This window comes from Labrus mixtus, chromosome 11 (genome assembly GCF_963584025.1).
Source record: "Labrus mixtus chromosome 11, fLabMix1.1, whole genome shotgun sequence".
In the NCBI taxonomy this organism is placed as follows: domain Eukaryota; kingdom Metazoa; phylum Chordata; class Actinopteri; order Labriformes; family Labridae; genus Labrus; species Labrus mixtus.
In genome coordinates, this window is record NC_083622.1 from 18716984 (window position 1) to 18730266 (window position 13283).

General features: G+C 39.1%; 1 protein-coding gene across 1 annotated transcript; it reads right to left on the reverse strand.

Annotated features, from left to right (window-relative positions):
* Window positions 1–10: 10 nt before the first annotated feature.
* On the reverse strand, window positions 11–9860 carry LOC132983966 (G-protein coupled receptor 20-like). Its single transcript, XM_061050544.1, has 7 exons — window positions 9332–9860; window positions 4386–4660; window positions 4013–4279; window positions 3667–3911; window positions 1933–2017; window positions 1622–1747; window positions 11–1378 (listed from the first exon to the last, which is right to left on the reverse strand). Exons 2-7 carry the CDS (start codon window positions 4581–4583, stop codon window positions 1211–1213), a joined length of 1089 nt encoding a protein of 362 aa, XP_060906527.1. The 5' UTR covers window positions 4584–4660; window positions 9332–9860; the 3' UTR covers window positions 11–1210.
* Between the last annotated feature and the right edge of the window lie 3423 nt (window positions 9861–13283).

Here is a 13283-nt window from a genome sequence, read left to right on the forward strand (position 1 = left end):
TTAAAGAGAGGGGGTTTATCTCTTGATTGAAATAAAGGAATATTTTAAGTTATTGGTTTAGTGTTTTTTTTTCCGGACAAAATTCCCAAAAGATAATGTTGCCAATATTTACAGTCTATGTTTGCCAGACATAATAAACTGTCTACATAAAGGACCCTGAATAAGATGGTTCAATTAGGCCTACAGCATTATTATGCATTTTTGACTTATCATTCTCCATTTTCTGATCCTGTCAACATAAAGACGATGGATCGAAAGATTAGTCTTGAATCACAAAAGTACCAGATCACTGCTTAACAAGGTGACTGCCTTGAACATCCCTTACTTTCCCTCCAGATTTCTGCAAAAGACAATTACTGAGACATTTTCGCTCCAACTTAAGGACTTTCTGATTTATTTTTGCGTTGACGTTTTTTTTGTAATTGTAAAACAATATTATTACAACCCACACATTCATATTCCAGCTGCTTTCAGTCAACCAATAGGCCTACATTTCTCTGGCAGTTGTAGTACTTTCTGAAGTCTCTGACAGTTAGTCTTTGAAAAGGAGTGCATTGTTGCCCTCTGCTGCACAAAATGGTCATTACCTCCAAATACAAACGTTTTTTTCAGTGGATCTTCTGATTTGGTTTTCAGGTGTTTTTGTTTGTTTGTTGTTGGTGTTTTTTTTTAATTAAACAAATAATGCTTTATGATGGTGACTATTGTCCTTTTTCTTATTCGACGAGCATTAATGTCGGAAGTTGATCGACATTTTTAACTTTCTTTTAAAACCAGCACCTTTTCCATGGCCATTCATACGATTTGCAGAATAACAGAAGCCAAAGCTTTCATTGCCCACTGTTCCTTTTTCAGTGGCAACTGATGATGTTCTGTAATTTGGTAATTTTTGTTAATTATTATTCTAATTATTTAAAAGTTAAAGGGCTTTTTATTTGCAGACCATGTTGTAATTAATTTATTAAACTCATAGTTTGCTGAACCAGCCCTTCAGCTAGTCCCTTGTTTTTTTGCACTTGTTGCTCTTTATCTCTGATATTATTAAAGTCAGTATTGTCTGTTGATCCTGGGAGCTTTGAACAGGGCCTTTTTGGTCAGCATGCTGCAGAGTCCAGAAATATCAGCCTGTTTAAATCGAGCAACTGTGCGTTCTTCGTCACTTTCAGCTCCCTTCACCCCGTGTAAAAAGGATTTACAAAGTGTGGTTCTTTCACGCATTGTCTCTCTGCAGTGAAGAAGAAATCTTGGTCATCACAATCACATCCTTGGTGATGGCGTTGGCCGTCCCTCCTGAAGCCTTGGAGCTGTGCTGCATGCTGATGATGTCACCACTAGTCTGCTCGGGCTCAGCACGACGGAAAATATTCCTCACAGTTGCCTGAGGTGAAAAAGGCAGTACGTTTTTCAGTGAATTGATTAATCAATAAGGGAATAGATTAGTGAGAGATAGACAGTTTGAGACTGGAGGGAAGGATGGATGGAAGGGTTGACAGGTAGATGACAGGGAGTATTTTTTTGGTAAAGTGTGTTAAAATAATGTTTGCTATGAATTGGTGCTGTACAAATAAAGATTGATTGATGTAAGGGGAAGAATGGTGAAGAACACCTTGCTGAGTCTGACCTGGAAATTATTTGTAACAAAGCAGTATACAACAGGATCCATACAGCTATTCAAACTGCTGAGAGTGACTGTCAGGTGGTAGACTATCACATGATGTGGCAAGTCAGGGTAGAAATACACCACCACCTACAACACACAAAAAAACACAACCATGAGATGACACACAACATGTTCACTTTCTTTCCTTTTTTTGTTCAGTTTCTTTTTCCTTGTGACCCCTTAAATTCATCTCCATCCTAAGGGTTGAGAGACTAAACTCAAATAAATAAAACATGATGATGATGCTTTTTAAAACAATGTCTCTCCCTAACCTGTCTGATGTGGAAAGGTGTGAAGCAGACTGTGAAGATGATCAGCACTGTGGTCAGCAGCTGGACAGCCCTCCGTCTCCTGTCCCTGTAGAAAGTCAATAAAAAAAAAACACCACTTTGACATCTCATCAGCTGTAAGCATCTTTAAGCCTGCAGTGCTTTCAGTGCTGAAACTGTGAGTTATTTTTTATTCCTTTCAATTGTTCATTTCTAATGTTCTCTTTCTTTTCTTTCTTTAAAATGTCTTTTTGTGTAGCCAAGTGGGATCCCAGCAAATTGTGCAGTGATGTTTTGTTCCACTTCCATCTTCCCCCGAAGCTGAAGGTACATTCTAAAATTATTAAGAGACACCAAGAAGACAGATAAAAATATATAAAAGTCCTTTGTAGGAACCCAAAAATAGGCAAATGGATGTCGAAATAAAAATAAACACAACAAAAAAAATAGCTATTCAGAGTCACTACAGTGGGACACTCGAAAAATGCAACAAATGGTCCAAATAACTTTGCACATTTCACACTCTGCTCCACAGGAAATATAAATGATTTTCTCTAGATTCATACAGGAAACAACGTCTGTGATCCAGAGCTAGTGCTAAGGAGGGGCAGAATTCTTCCACTGAAGCAAGATTACTTGCTGAGCCACTAAAGAAGTGAAAGCCAACATGTTTAAAGTTATTTCTGTCAAATCCAGGCCTAGAGCGTTGCCAAAAATGGCAGCGGAAAGATCTGCCTCAACTTGTAATGAGGATTTCTGAAATACTTTCTAAGATAAAACGCACTATATAACAGGTTCATGACCAGTGCGTGCAGTGGAGTGAGCGAGGTATACTTTCACATTACATGATCCAGATCAAGATCAATTTAAGTTATCTGGAAACAAAGGCTGCCTTAAAAACAGAAGAGAAGAGAAGAAGAAGAGTGTATGTGATTATGAATTGCACCAAATGTCTTTAGTAGAGTGTCGGTTCTGTCCCCACACTGTTTTATAAGGCTGTTCTGGTGTCACTGCAATTTTGAAACAAGGTATTGCCATTTAGATGTAAAACATTTGTTATGGTAAATGGAGTATAGAACTTTTCTAGTCTTCTGATCACTCAAAGCACTTTTACACTATATGGCATGATAGCAGAGAAAGCTCTCTAAAATGGCCATCATTGTCAACTAATGTCATTCATACTCATTCACACACACACTCATGTTTATGGAGATATTTGGGGTTAAGTGTCTTGCCCAAGGACAGGCAGAGCTGAGAATGGCCAACTTTCCAATTGAAAGATGGCTGTGGCTCAGTTGGCAGAGTCGGTCGTCTCTTAACCCGAAGGTTGGGGGTCAGATCCACAGCCCCTGCAGCCACATGTTCGATGTGTCCTTGGGCAAGACACTTAAACCCAAGTTGCTTCAGCTCCTTCGTCGGCAGCGTATGAATGTGTGTGAATGTGATTAGTTACTTCTGATGGTCACTTTACATAGTAAAGTAAACATAAATGTGCGGAACGGGTAGGTGTGACCTGCCGTGTAAAAGTGCTTTGAGTAGTAATAATACTAGAAAATCTCTGTACAAGCTCAATTCCATTCACCATTTACAATTCCACTGAGCCCCAGTTGCACATTGAGTAGACAAAGAGACATATATCAACAAGATATTATAGTTTTGATTATTTTTTCATATCTAATAAGGTTAGGAATAGCAGATTAAGACTACAATATGTCATGATATAACTTCTGTTTTCACCTGCTCTGCTGCATCAGGCAAGGGTCAACCAGTGCCCACATGATCCTCAACGTGAAGACCACAATGATAATGAGTGGCAGGAAGAACTCAAAGATGGTGAGAAACAGGAGCTTAGAAAGGCAGCAGCCTGGGTGCTGGAATGCAGTGGAGAGGAAGGAATATGTGACCACGATGGCAAAGAGCCAGACAGAGACACACACACATTTAGCCACACTGGAGTTCCTCCATCGACGAGAAGCTTCAACCTTAACAAAAGAGAAGAACATTTGTCGTTCAAATACCCTCTTGTTTTGAAGTTAGAGTGACAGTACGTTGTACAGGGAGGGTTTAAACAGACCAAACCCACCTGCACGATGGCAAGGTATCGGTCGACACATATGCAGGTGAGAAACAATATGCTGCAGTACATGTTGACAAAGTAGCTGAAGATGTGCAGGTAGGAGCAGGTGAGACAAGCTCCTCCACTGTAGTAAAGCAGGATCCGAGTGGGCAGAGAGAGATTCACCAAGAGATCCGTCACTGCTAAGTTGATGGTGTAGATCACTGATGTGGTCTTCTGCCTCGTGCAGAAACAGAAAACATAGAGTGCGACTGTGTTGAGCACCATGCCAACCTAAGAAAGAGTAAAGGAGAATTAGAAGGCTTACTCAGACTTCAATGGTCTGAATACGTTTTGAGATTCACATAAAAACTATAACAATATCTGCTAAAGTGCTCACCAAGAATATGAGAGAGTTTATGACCATGAGTGTAATCCAAAGGCCGTAAAAGTCGTTGTAGAGCCCCTCGTCTAAATGAGCCAGTCTTTGAAGATATGCCTCCATGCCACTTCTGTTAGCAGGACCGGCTATTACAGGCATGATGGGAGATGATGTATTGATGAAAAGCCAGGGCTCGGTGCTGTTGAAGTTCATCATAATGTGATATTGTGAATGTTGAAGATGGTTATGACGATGATGATGACGATGATGATGATCTAGAGTTGGTGCAGAAACTGTGGAACAAAAACACATTATATGGTTGGGTGGTCACCGCAAATAACACTGAAGTTTGTGTATGAGAAAAAGTTGCCTTTTTGCCCTGTTCATTTCCATCTCAAACTGTTACTGCAGATATCCCAGCATGCAACAGACAACATACAGGGAGGCAATCGGAACTGGCAGTTGGAGACTGTGGGAATAAAGTAAACCAAATGCACACCAAGGGATAACATAAAGTGCCCTGGTAAGATACAAACCTAAATTCAAACATAATCCACATTAGTTGGCAGCCTTTTCTGTTTTTAAATCTACTCAAAATGTGACTTTTCATTATACGTCTGGCCTACAGTTAGTCAAGTCTGTCCATGACCTAAATAATAACCTCACAGCCCCTTTCACACACAAACATTCAGTGTGTCCTCAGTGTTGATGTTGCTGTTGGCATGGCCAAACTAACCAAGTCAAACCAATATCGTCTATATTAAGACTTTTTATTTAGCCTATATATTTGTTTTTATAAACATTTATTTATGCCCCATCAATCTTCCATGAGGCACTCCGGTATAATTATTCCAAGCAATTTTTATTGAGGATTTAAACCATTTAGATATCAATGCAGTTTTTTTTAACACAGAGAAAACATCATCTTTACTTGCCAAGATTTTATATTTGACTCAGAAGAAAAATCCTGGGGGAGGCGCAGATGGTAGGTCACACCCCATGTACGAAGGCAAAAGTCCTTCAAGCCGGGGGCCCAGGTTCAAGTCCGACCTGTGGCTCCTTTCCCGCACATCATTCCCAACTCTCTCTCCCTGATTTCCTACTCTATCCACTGTCCTATCAAATCAAGGCAAAAAGCCCATAAATAAATCTTGTGAAAAAAAACCACAAAGAAAAACAATCCTGACTATGTGGCCTGTTTGTTTATAGTGACTTCCGGAGAAGTCTACTCGTAATTAAAATTAAGCACGGTTGTAAACTGGGACATCTATGAGGATGGGTGCAGACAGGGTGACAGTTCTATCACTGGTATTTTCAATGTACGTTTTGTGAAATGTCATCATAGCAGTCATTTTGTCCTTCATTAGTTTTTTAGGTTCAGCGCAGACAATTTCAACCTCAATCCTTTATGAAGCATGATCGATGTTCCAAAAAGGAACTGCTTAGTAGATAAAGATGACAAACAAGCTTCAGTCTGCATGATCACTATCTACAGCAGCTGATAAAGATGGAGAATACTCCGTAGTAGAACAAGAAGCTGTAACAGATGTCTCTGTATCATAACACAGCTTGTCATCTTCAGTAGGTTTTTTGTCGTTGGGGGTTTTTTTTTTGCAACTCAAAAAAAAAAACCTCAAAATCCTGCAGTTCTGAGCTATTACAAGTGTAACCCTTTCCATATGGTGTTTTCATCTATGAGGAGGGAAATGTGCAAATATAAACTATAATCTAAGGTGTGAATATTACAGATATCAGAGGGCAGTCACTGACTACAACATACTATATACTGAATATCTCTATGAAATATAATGTAAGTATAGCTGGATGCTTTTCATTTTTAGAGTTTCCTTGTCAGCTGACGCAGATCATTGAGCAGTCAATGGCCGCATTAAGACAGAGCCTTTAGGGTCCATGAAGGACACATGTAATTATGAAAGCATTCAAATGGGGGATGTAGTGAAGAGATAGAAAGCCTGATACTTCAGCCTGATTGTGACTGTAGTTTCATCTCTTAAAAAATATTGGTACTCCTTAGCTGACTTAGTTTTTTTGTGTGTTCCTGTTTTTTGTTTGGCTGATTTCACTGCACCATTTTATTTTTAAACCCACCAAATCGATCAGAAGACAAACCTTGGCAAGTGACAAAGTGAATTAATAAAAAGTAAACCCCAAAGCCCCATTGGTAGAGTCAAATACAAGAGAGATCTTGTCAAAATATTATGACTCTCCAATAACACAAGGGTGAAATATTTATTTCATAAAAAAGGAAGTGTATGTAACCCCATAAGGCCCCCCTTGAGGTTAGCATACTACTGTCTTCTCCCATGACAAATGCTGTTCAATAGCTCATGTTAGTCCCACACAGAAGGGTCTAAGAAGCCCAGCATATTGTTTTGTCTAGTCTCATAAGTGAACTATTGCAGCAAAAGTAATCATCCAGCTACTGAAGAAAGGCCAACAAGAATAACATGCTGCTCAGTTGAGGGTGAGGCTTGAATAATGTGATTCATCTTTATAAAGAACGGTCCAGCTACTGCAAACTAGGACCACTGAAGGAAATAAATGGATGTTTTCACAATAACATCCCCCTGATATTGTTCAGCTTCCTAAAGCTAGTTCATCATCATTAACAGGGTTAACCAGTGTAATGATCATCGCTCTGAGGAAACAGTGTGTTAAACCGCTTACTCCACCTGTTCAGAAATTGGAATTGAATTTTATGTCTTCTTAAATAATGGAATTTCAAAGCTGGTCTTTGGAGCCTCGACGTATCTAACTATTTCAGCCTGTGGAAATTAAGTTTCTCAAAACCAAGTTCTTGGTTCAATTGGCAGATGTGGACTTCCCTGTGTAGCTTGAATTTGTTAAGCTTCCTCCCGCTGAAGTGTATGCTGCTTATTTTTGAACCAATGTACAGCGGTGTTAAGGTCCTGAAAAGTGCTTTATAGTTTAAATGTATATATATTTTTCTCATTGCCCCATTATGTCCTTGAAAGTCAATTCACTACGAAAGCCCTGCAGGTCCACATGTAAGCGTGGTGGCTTGCACTTTTGTCACAAAGCAAGCTGGTTCAGGGTTCAAATTCCAAGCAGGGCCTTTCCCTATGTTTTGGCTCTCTCTCTCTAAAAGATGCGTCAGAGTGCCGCATCACAGCAGGAAGTATCAGGGTTCAAATCCCAGCAGGGCCTTTCCCTATGCTTTGGCTCTCTCTCTCTAAAAGATGCGTCAGAGTGCCGCCTCACAGCAGGAAGTATCAGGGTTCAAATCCCAGCAGGGCCTTTCTGTGTGGAATTGGAGTGTTCTGACTTTCATCCCAGTTTGTGTATGGTGTTTTTTCTTGTGTTTGAGTTGAACCACACGTTTGAATAGCAATTATGTGAAGGAAAGACCATACACCAAACAAGCAATGGCTACATTAACACCTAAAGCACCTTATTCATTTTGTATTGCCAATATGTATGGAGAGTACATAAGCCATGACAAGAAAACACTGTAAGGCAGGCCAGTGGTGTAGTGGTTACTAAAGCCTCACACAGTCCTTGTGGTCGACCTTCGGTTCTGGGGCCCTCTGGTCATTACAAAGTCATGGTTTTAATCTGTGCCTGTGCACAGGTAGACTAGGCCTTACTCTACTCTCGTGGCATTATCAGGCCAAAGTTCCCATTCAACATTCTGATTTATGACCAACAACCCACTTTGGCATATGTTCTTGTTCAATACTGGGTCATGATATGTAAGCATGCTAACTGGCTAAACCCATTGTGTAGCATCTAGTTCAATACTCCAGTACAGTCTTACAAAGCTGATGGCTTGGTTTTTGACTCTTGTTTATCAAAGGCCACATTCCTGCTGTAACGCTAAGAAAGATAAAATACATATTTGAGCCTGTGTTGCATGCTGTGTTGAATAGAGTAATAAATCATCAATCAGTTGATACATTTTGGCTAGCAATATCCAACAAAATCCGGTAGCCTATAGCTAATACAATAAAACCCCAAATGAGTAAAAATTAAATGTTAACATAAATTGTTTGGTCTTGGCATTTAAAAAGTAAAAAATAAATGTATGATAATATAGAATATAATATTTTCATAAATGAATTATGCCATTAAAAAGCTCAAAAGAAGTTTTGGACATCTGTCTTTGGAGCCAACAATTGAAAATAGATATGATACTGAAATAAACGTGATGTAGTCTCAGGTTTGAGTCTGAACAGATAATGAGATATAATTTTAATGCATCACTGCAGCTTTCTCCATTGTTGCTCTTCCTCTTCCAACATCAAAGAGTGAGCTGATGTAATGACTGTAAAGTGATACAGAAGGGAGAGCAGAGGGCCCAGAGGCTGATCACAAATAACACTGTCCAAATAAATTCCAGCAGCGTGGGAGCCCTGTTTGGGTGGTAGAGCCAATGGGTGCGTGTGTGAGTGTGTGCAATTGCGCGCGTGTGCGTGCCTAAGATAGAATGAAACAGACAGGATGGGATATTGGAATACAGATCTCACGCTGTCCTGCTTCAAATTATAGCTTCAAAGATTAAAGACCCGCAAGGAGAAATGAACATTTTGTTGCTACTGTGATACCAACCTTGATGATAGTTCCTCCTACTTGTAATCGAGATTCACAGGGATATTTCATGCAGCTACAAACATGCTCTGAGATGCATGGTTGTAGTTTCTTTTAACCCTCTTCTTTGTTTGCCGTTGATGATCAAATGTTTGCTCAATCTCATTAATTAGGATTTCTGTTCTTTTTCCAATCAGTTAAATAAACATTTACAAACTTCCTGAGTTGACTTTTACAAAGTTTAATACATTTTGGTTAAGTTTGGGGTTTTTTTGCTGTCTTTTATTACCTATTACTACAGTATCTTTTAAAAGCAAATCGTTGAATCACAGCACAGTTTATGCACTGCAAATAGAAACTACACTCTAGGGGAAAAGAAAAAACATTAGACTTACTGAAGTAAAGTCAGACCAGTGACTGTTGAGGTTCAATTTTCTTGTCTGTCCAAATCCAAAGATCCTTGGTCAGTGTCCAAATAGATTAAACTCGGTCTTTTCCAAGGCTTCAACTTTTAGTGCGCTGTGCACTTCTGTATCATCCTTGAATATCCACTTGAGCAAGTCACTTTTCTGTTCTGCGCGCTTCAGTATTTCAGCGAAAGTTTCCTTTCTTCTACCAGCGTGTCAGCAGTGTGTCCCTTTTAGATTCTCCAATGACTGTGGAACTCAACACACATCTCCAGATCTGGGAATCAGGAAGCATCCCTGTCATTTCTGTCACTTAGTCGGCCTGTCTGAAGTTACTCAGTGTGTTGTGTTGTTTTTTTTCCCCAAAGATTTCTCAAACATCCTCAGATCTTTCTGCTTCCCTCTATTGTCGTACATCGTACTCCTTTCAAAGTGTCTTTCTTCTTCTCTTCTTCTTTTTCTCTCCCTGTTAACATCATTTTTAGTAACACACTCTCTCTCACTATTCACTCTGTCTCCCTACTTCCCTCCCTTACTCTAAATCTCCTCTCAGTTTGGCCTTCACACAGGAAGTTTTAGTGTGTGTTTACATTCTGCTTGGACACACACATGCATGCCCTTGGGCTGTATTATGAACACTTTGTCTACACTAATTTGTAAAGCTCTAATTTGACAGGTGTTTTAAAATTGTACATAGGTTTCTACTCTTATTATTAGGTACATTTTCTTGGTATAAGTCTAATCTTTAAATGTATGGGTTTAATTTTGACCTATGTAGGGGTTTCTTTAAATCTTCATTCCGGTCAACGTGTAGGCTACATATGGGAGGGGGAAGGGAGCAGTGGGTGTTGTTTGATGTAAACATCCATCCATCCATCAATCTATCCATCAATCAATCTATCCATCAATCAATCAATCAATCAATCTATCTATCTATCTATCAATCAATCAATGTTATAGCACATATGTTGTGTATGCACACAACAGAAATCCTTTGACACACAGCGTAACAAGCTGCACTCATACATTGAATAAGTTACACTGTGTAAGTACTTTTTTTTCAAACCTTTCTTTTTTTGTCCCCCTGTCTTTTTTTCTCAATATTAAAAAAAATGGCCAACATATTGTGGAAACTTAAAGTCATCTTGTAATGGCTCCCACTCTCAGAACTGAATTTGAAGTTTGTAGCCCTATAGCAAAAATTTATTTGACATGTTAGGCAGTGCTGTGATGTATCCAGGAATGACACTCATTCTAGAAAACATCATGACTTCAATATATAAAGGAAGTTAAAGTGAACTTTTTTACTTGTAAAAAGATTTTGACAGACAAAGACATCTTCACTAAATATATGATATGACATATTACAGTAAATCTGAGGCTGAAAACCGGTTTGCATTGTGGATTTTATCTTAGGATAAGACAGAAAACTAACTCAACAGCTTGCACAATAACAAGATACCAAGAAAGCCTTTTCAGATACTTGACAAAAATACTAAATGGTTTCTGTGCTATTTATTTCCTGCTGCTGGAAAATGTGAGGAAGACATGACTGTGTATATTTACATGTTGAAAAGAAAAACTGGGTCAAAACAAAGATATGCCAGAAATGTGATCTTGTAAATCTCCTTTCTTTTGTATTTGATACTGTGTTATAGATTTCTGTATCCACTGTATACATAAATCACACATGCCTGGCTAAAAGTTGTGTAAGTCTGTGTCTGTATGACGTGTATCTGGGCCTACACTTCATCCATCTTACAGAATGAGACAGGTTTGCTTCTCTTGGTTTCCTGTCTGGAGGATCATCATCACTCACGGCTTGTCGGCATTCTGTGGAAAGATCCGGAATAACGGATGTCAGGAGAAGAGCCATGGATCAACCTGTTACTGAGGACGAGCACAAAGGGAAGGTGCAGGACGGGGACAGAGAGGAGGAAGGAGTAAAGAATGAACAAGACAAAGGAAAGTTAGAGATAAAAATAAAGAATGATGATTATATGACATGTGTGCAGGGAAAGAGAAAGACACATAATTGTGTGTCAGTCCAACAGGGAAAAGTGGAAAACTGTGTGTGTAAGCAGCTGTCTGCAGACATTGATTATAGAGATACGAGATGACAAGGTTTCTTCACTTTTCACTCCCCCCCCCCCCCCCCCCCCCGTCCTCTGATGGTTTATTTGTCAGGAATTAGAGGAGGATAGATGGAGGATTACAGCTGTCCCGCAGCAAAAGCTCAATTTTTAGCGCATGAGTAAAGTTTGAGGACAGATGTCAGGAATCGATTGCTTGGACAAATAATTGCACAAATCCCTCTTATTGAAATGCAACTAGAAACACATTTCTTGCCCACCCGCCTCCATCGCTGAGGGGGAGACTAGAATGACTACTATAGAAGATGAAGAGTATCATTTGTTCAATGTGATGCCAAGAATGCTGAGAGATGCTGTCTGACAACCAACAAAGTGAAACTCCTCATTACCGCAGAGTATTGAACAGTAATACGCTTGTTTTTCCTCTTACCATGCTTCATGAATGGTCCTATGATGTAGTAATGTATCAAGAAATCATCTAGACTTAAGTCATTTAAAATATCTAATGAGATTGTTTTGTTAAAAGAAGCTTTACGGAGTATATAAGGTTCAAATAACGTTTTTAAACTGCAAATCCATGTGTCCTGTCACATCAACGCTCTTCTCCTCACTGATGATTGTTTAACTAAATGTCATACTCACACAGCACACACACACATGCCAACAGAAACTTTGTGATTCCCCGAAGACTGGCTGTTTAATTCTCTGTCAACCTGACAAGATACAGGTTCAGGCCTCTGTCCTCACACACACTGAACACACACACACACACACACACTCTACTCTCGTCCAAAGTTTTCTCCAGGAGACAAGGCTGCTCACACACACACACACACACACACACACACATGCACGTACGCCTACATATGCACACACACATTCTCACAACTGGTGTGCCACTGTTTAGTAAAAGTAGGTTGTCTTATCATAATAAATGTTCATAACTTTTGTTGTTGGTAGATTACTAACCTAATAATGTGTTGAATGTGTGATTGAAATGACATGAAAATTTGGACAATGACTTTGTCTAGACACAGAACAGAGATTCAGTAATGTCATTCGACATGAAGTAACACTATTCATGCGATCTAGAAAAAACACACGCAAGACCAAATGCCTGAGAATAACTATGAGCATATAATCAAAAATAAAAAGCTGTGAGAAGAGGTGTTACATTGTAGAGGAAAACACATCCTCCCCCATCTGCACAGAGAAGAGCTCCAAAGGGGTTATGTTCTATGTTTACCTACAGTATTTCAGCAGGTTTAGTGGGGTACTTTAAAAAGATATGGTTAAAGCAAAAAGATAACTCCAGCACCCTGTACTAGTAAAGATCTGATTCACAGTGCAAATCTAGAAAAGTGCAAAAAGATGGGCTGGCTTTCTGCAGCTACATGCAGGTTATTATCAGTCTGAGAAGAACTCTTTGTAGATTTTTCTCAACCATTCATTCTGATACAGTGACTGTTTATGTTGCTTGGGCACCAAATATAATAAGACAGGCTACATGGCTAATATTTACAGGCCTTAAAAAAGGTGTTAATGCAGTGTCTTTCTTTGTGACCAGGCTCTTTAAGTTTACTAGTGAAAATAAACAAAAGACACATTGAGCCCTCAGTTAAAACGAGACAGACTGGATGTACAGTACATATATTTTCTTTCAGTTTGGAGCCTGAAATATATGTAAATTCTACAACTTCAACAGCAGACATGTACACTCAAAGCTCAAGTGCTGGATGAAAATTGAATAAATATCAGAGACATTCACATCTTGAGTCTTTAAAAATATATATTAAACACGTAGCATATTTTCAACAAACCAAGAACGACAGTAAACAGAACAGTTC

Excerpts from the sequence above, each read along its gene's own strand:
- LOC132983966 (XM_061050544.1), bottom strand. The coding sequence starts at position 4,583 with ATGATGAACTTCAACAGCACCGAGCCCTGGCTTTTCATCAATACATCA. Across the intron at positions 4,280-4,385 it reads TAAACTCTCTCATATTCTTG|GTTGGCATGGTGCTCAACAC; the intron begins GTGAGCACTTTA and ends ACTCTTTCTTAG. Across the intron at positions 1,379-1,621 it reads TTGTTACAAATAATTTCCAG|GCAACTGTGAGGAATATTTT; the intron begins GTCAGACTCAGC and ends TTTTCACCTCAG.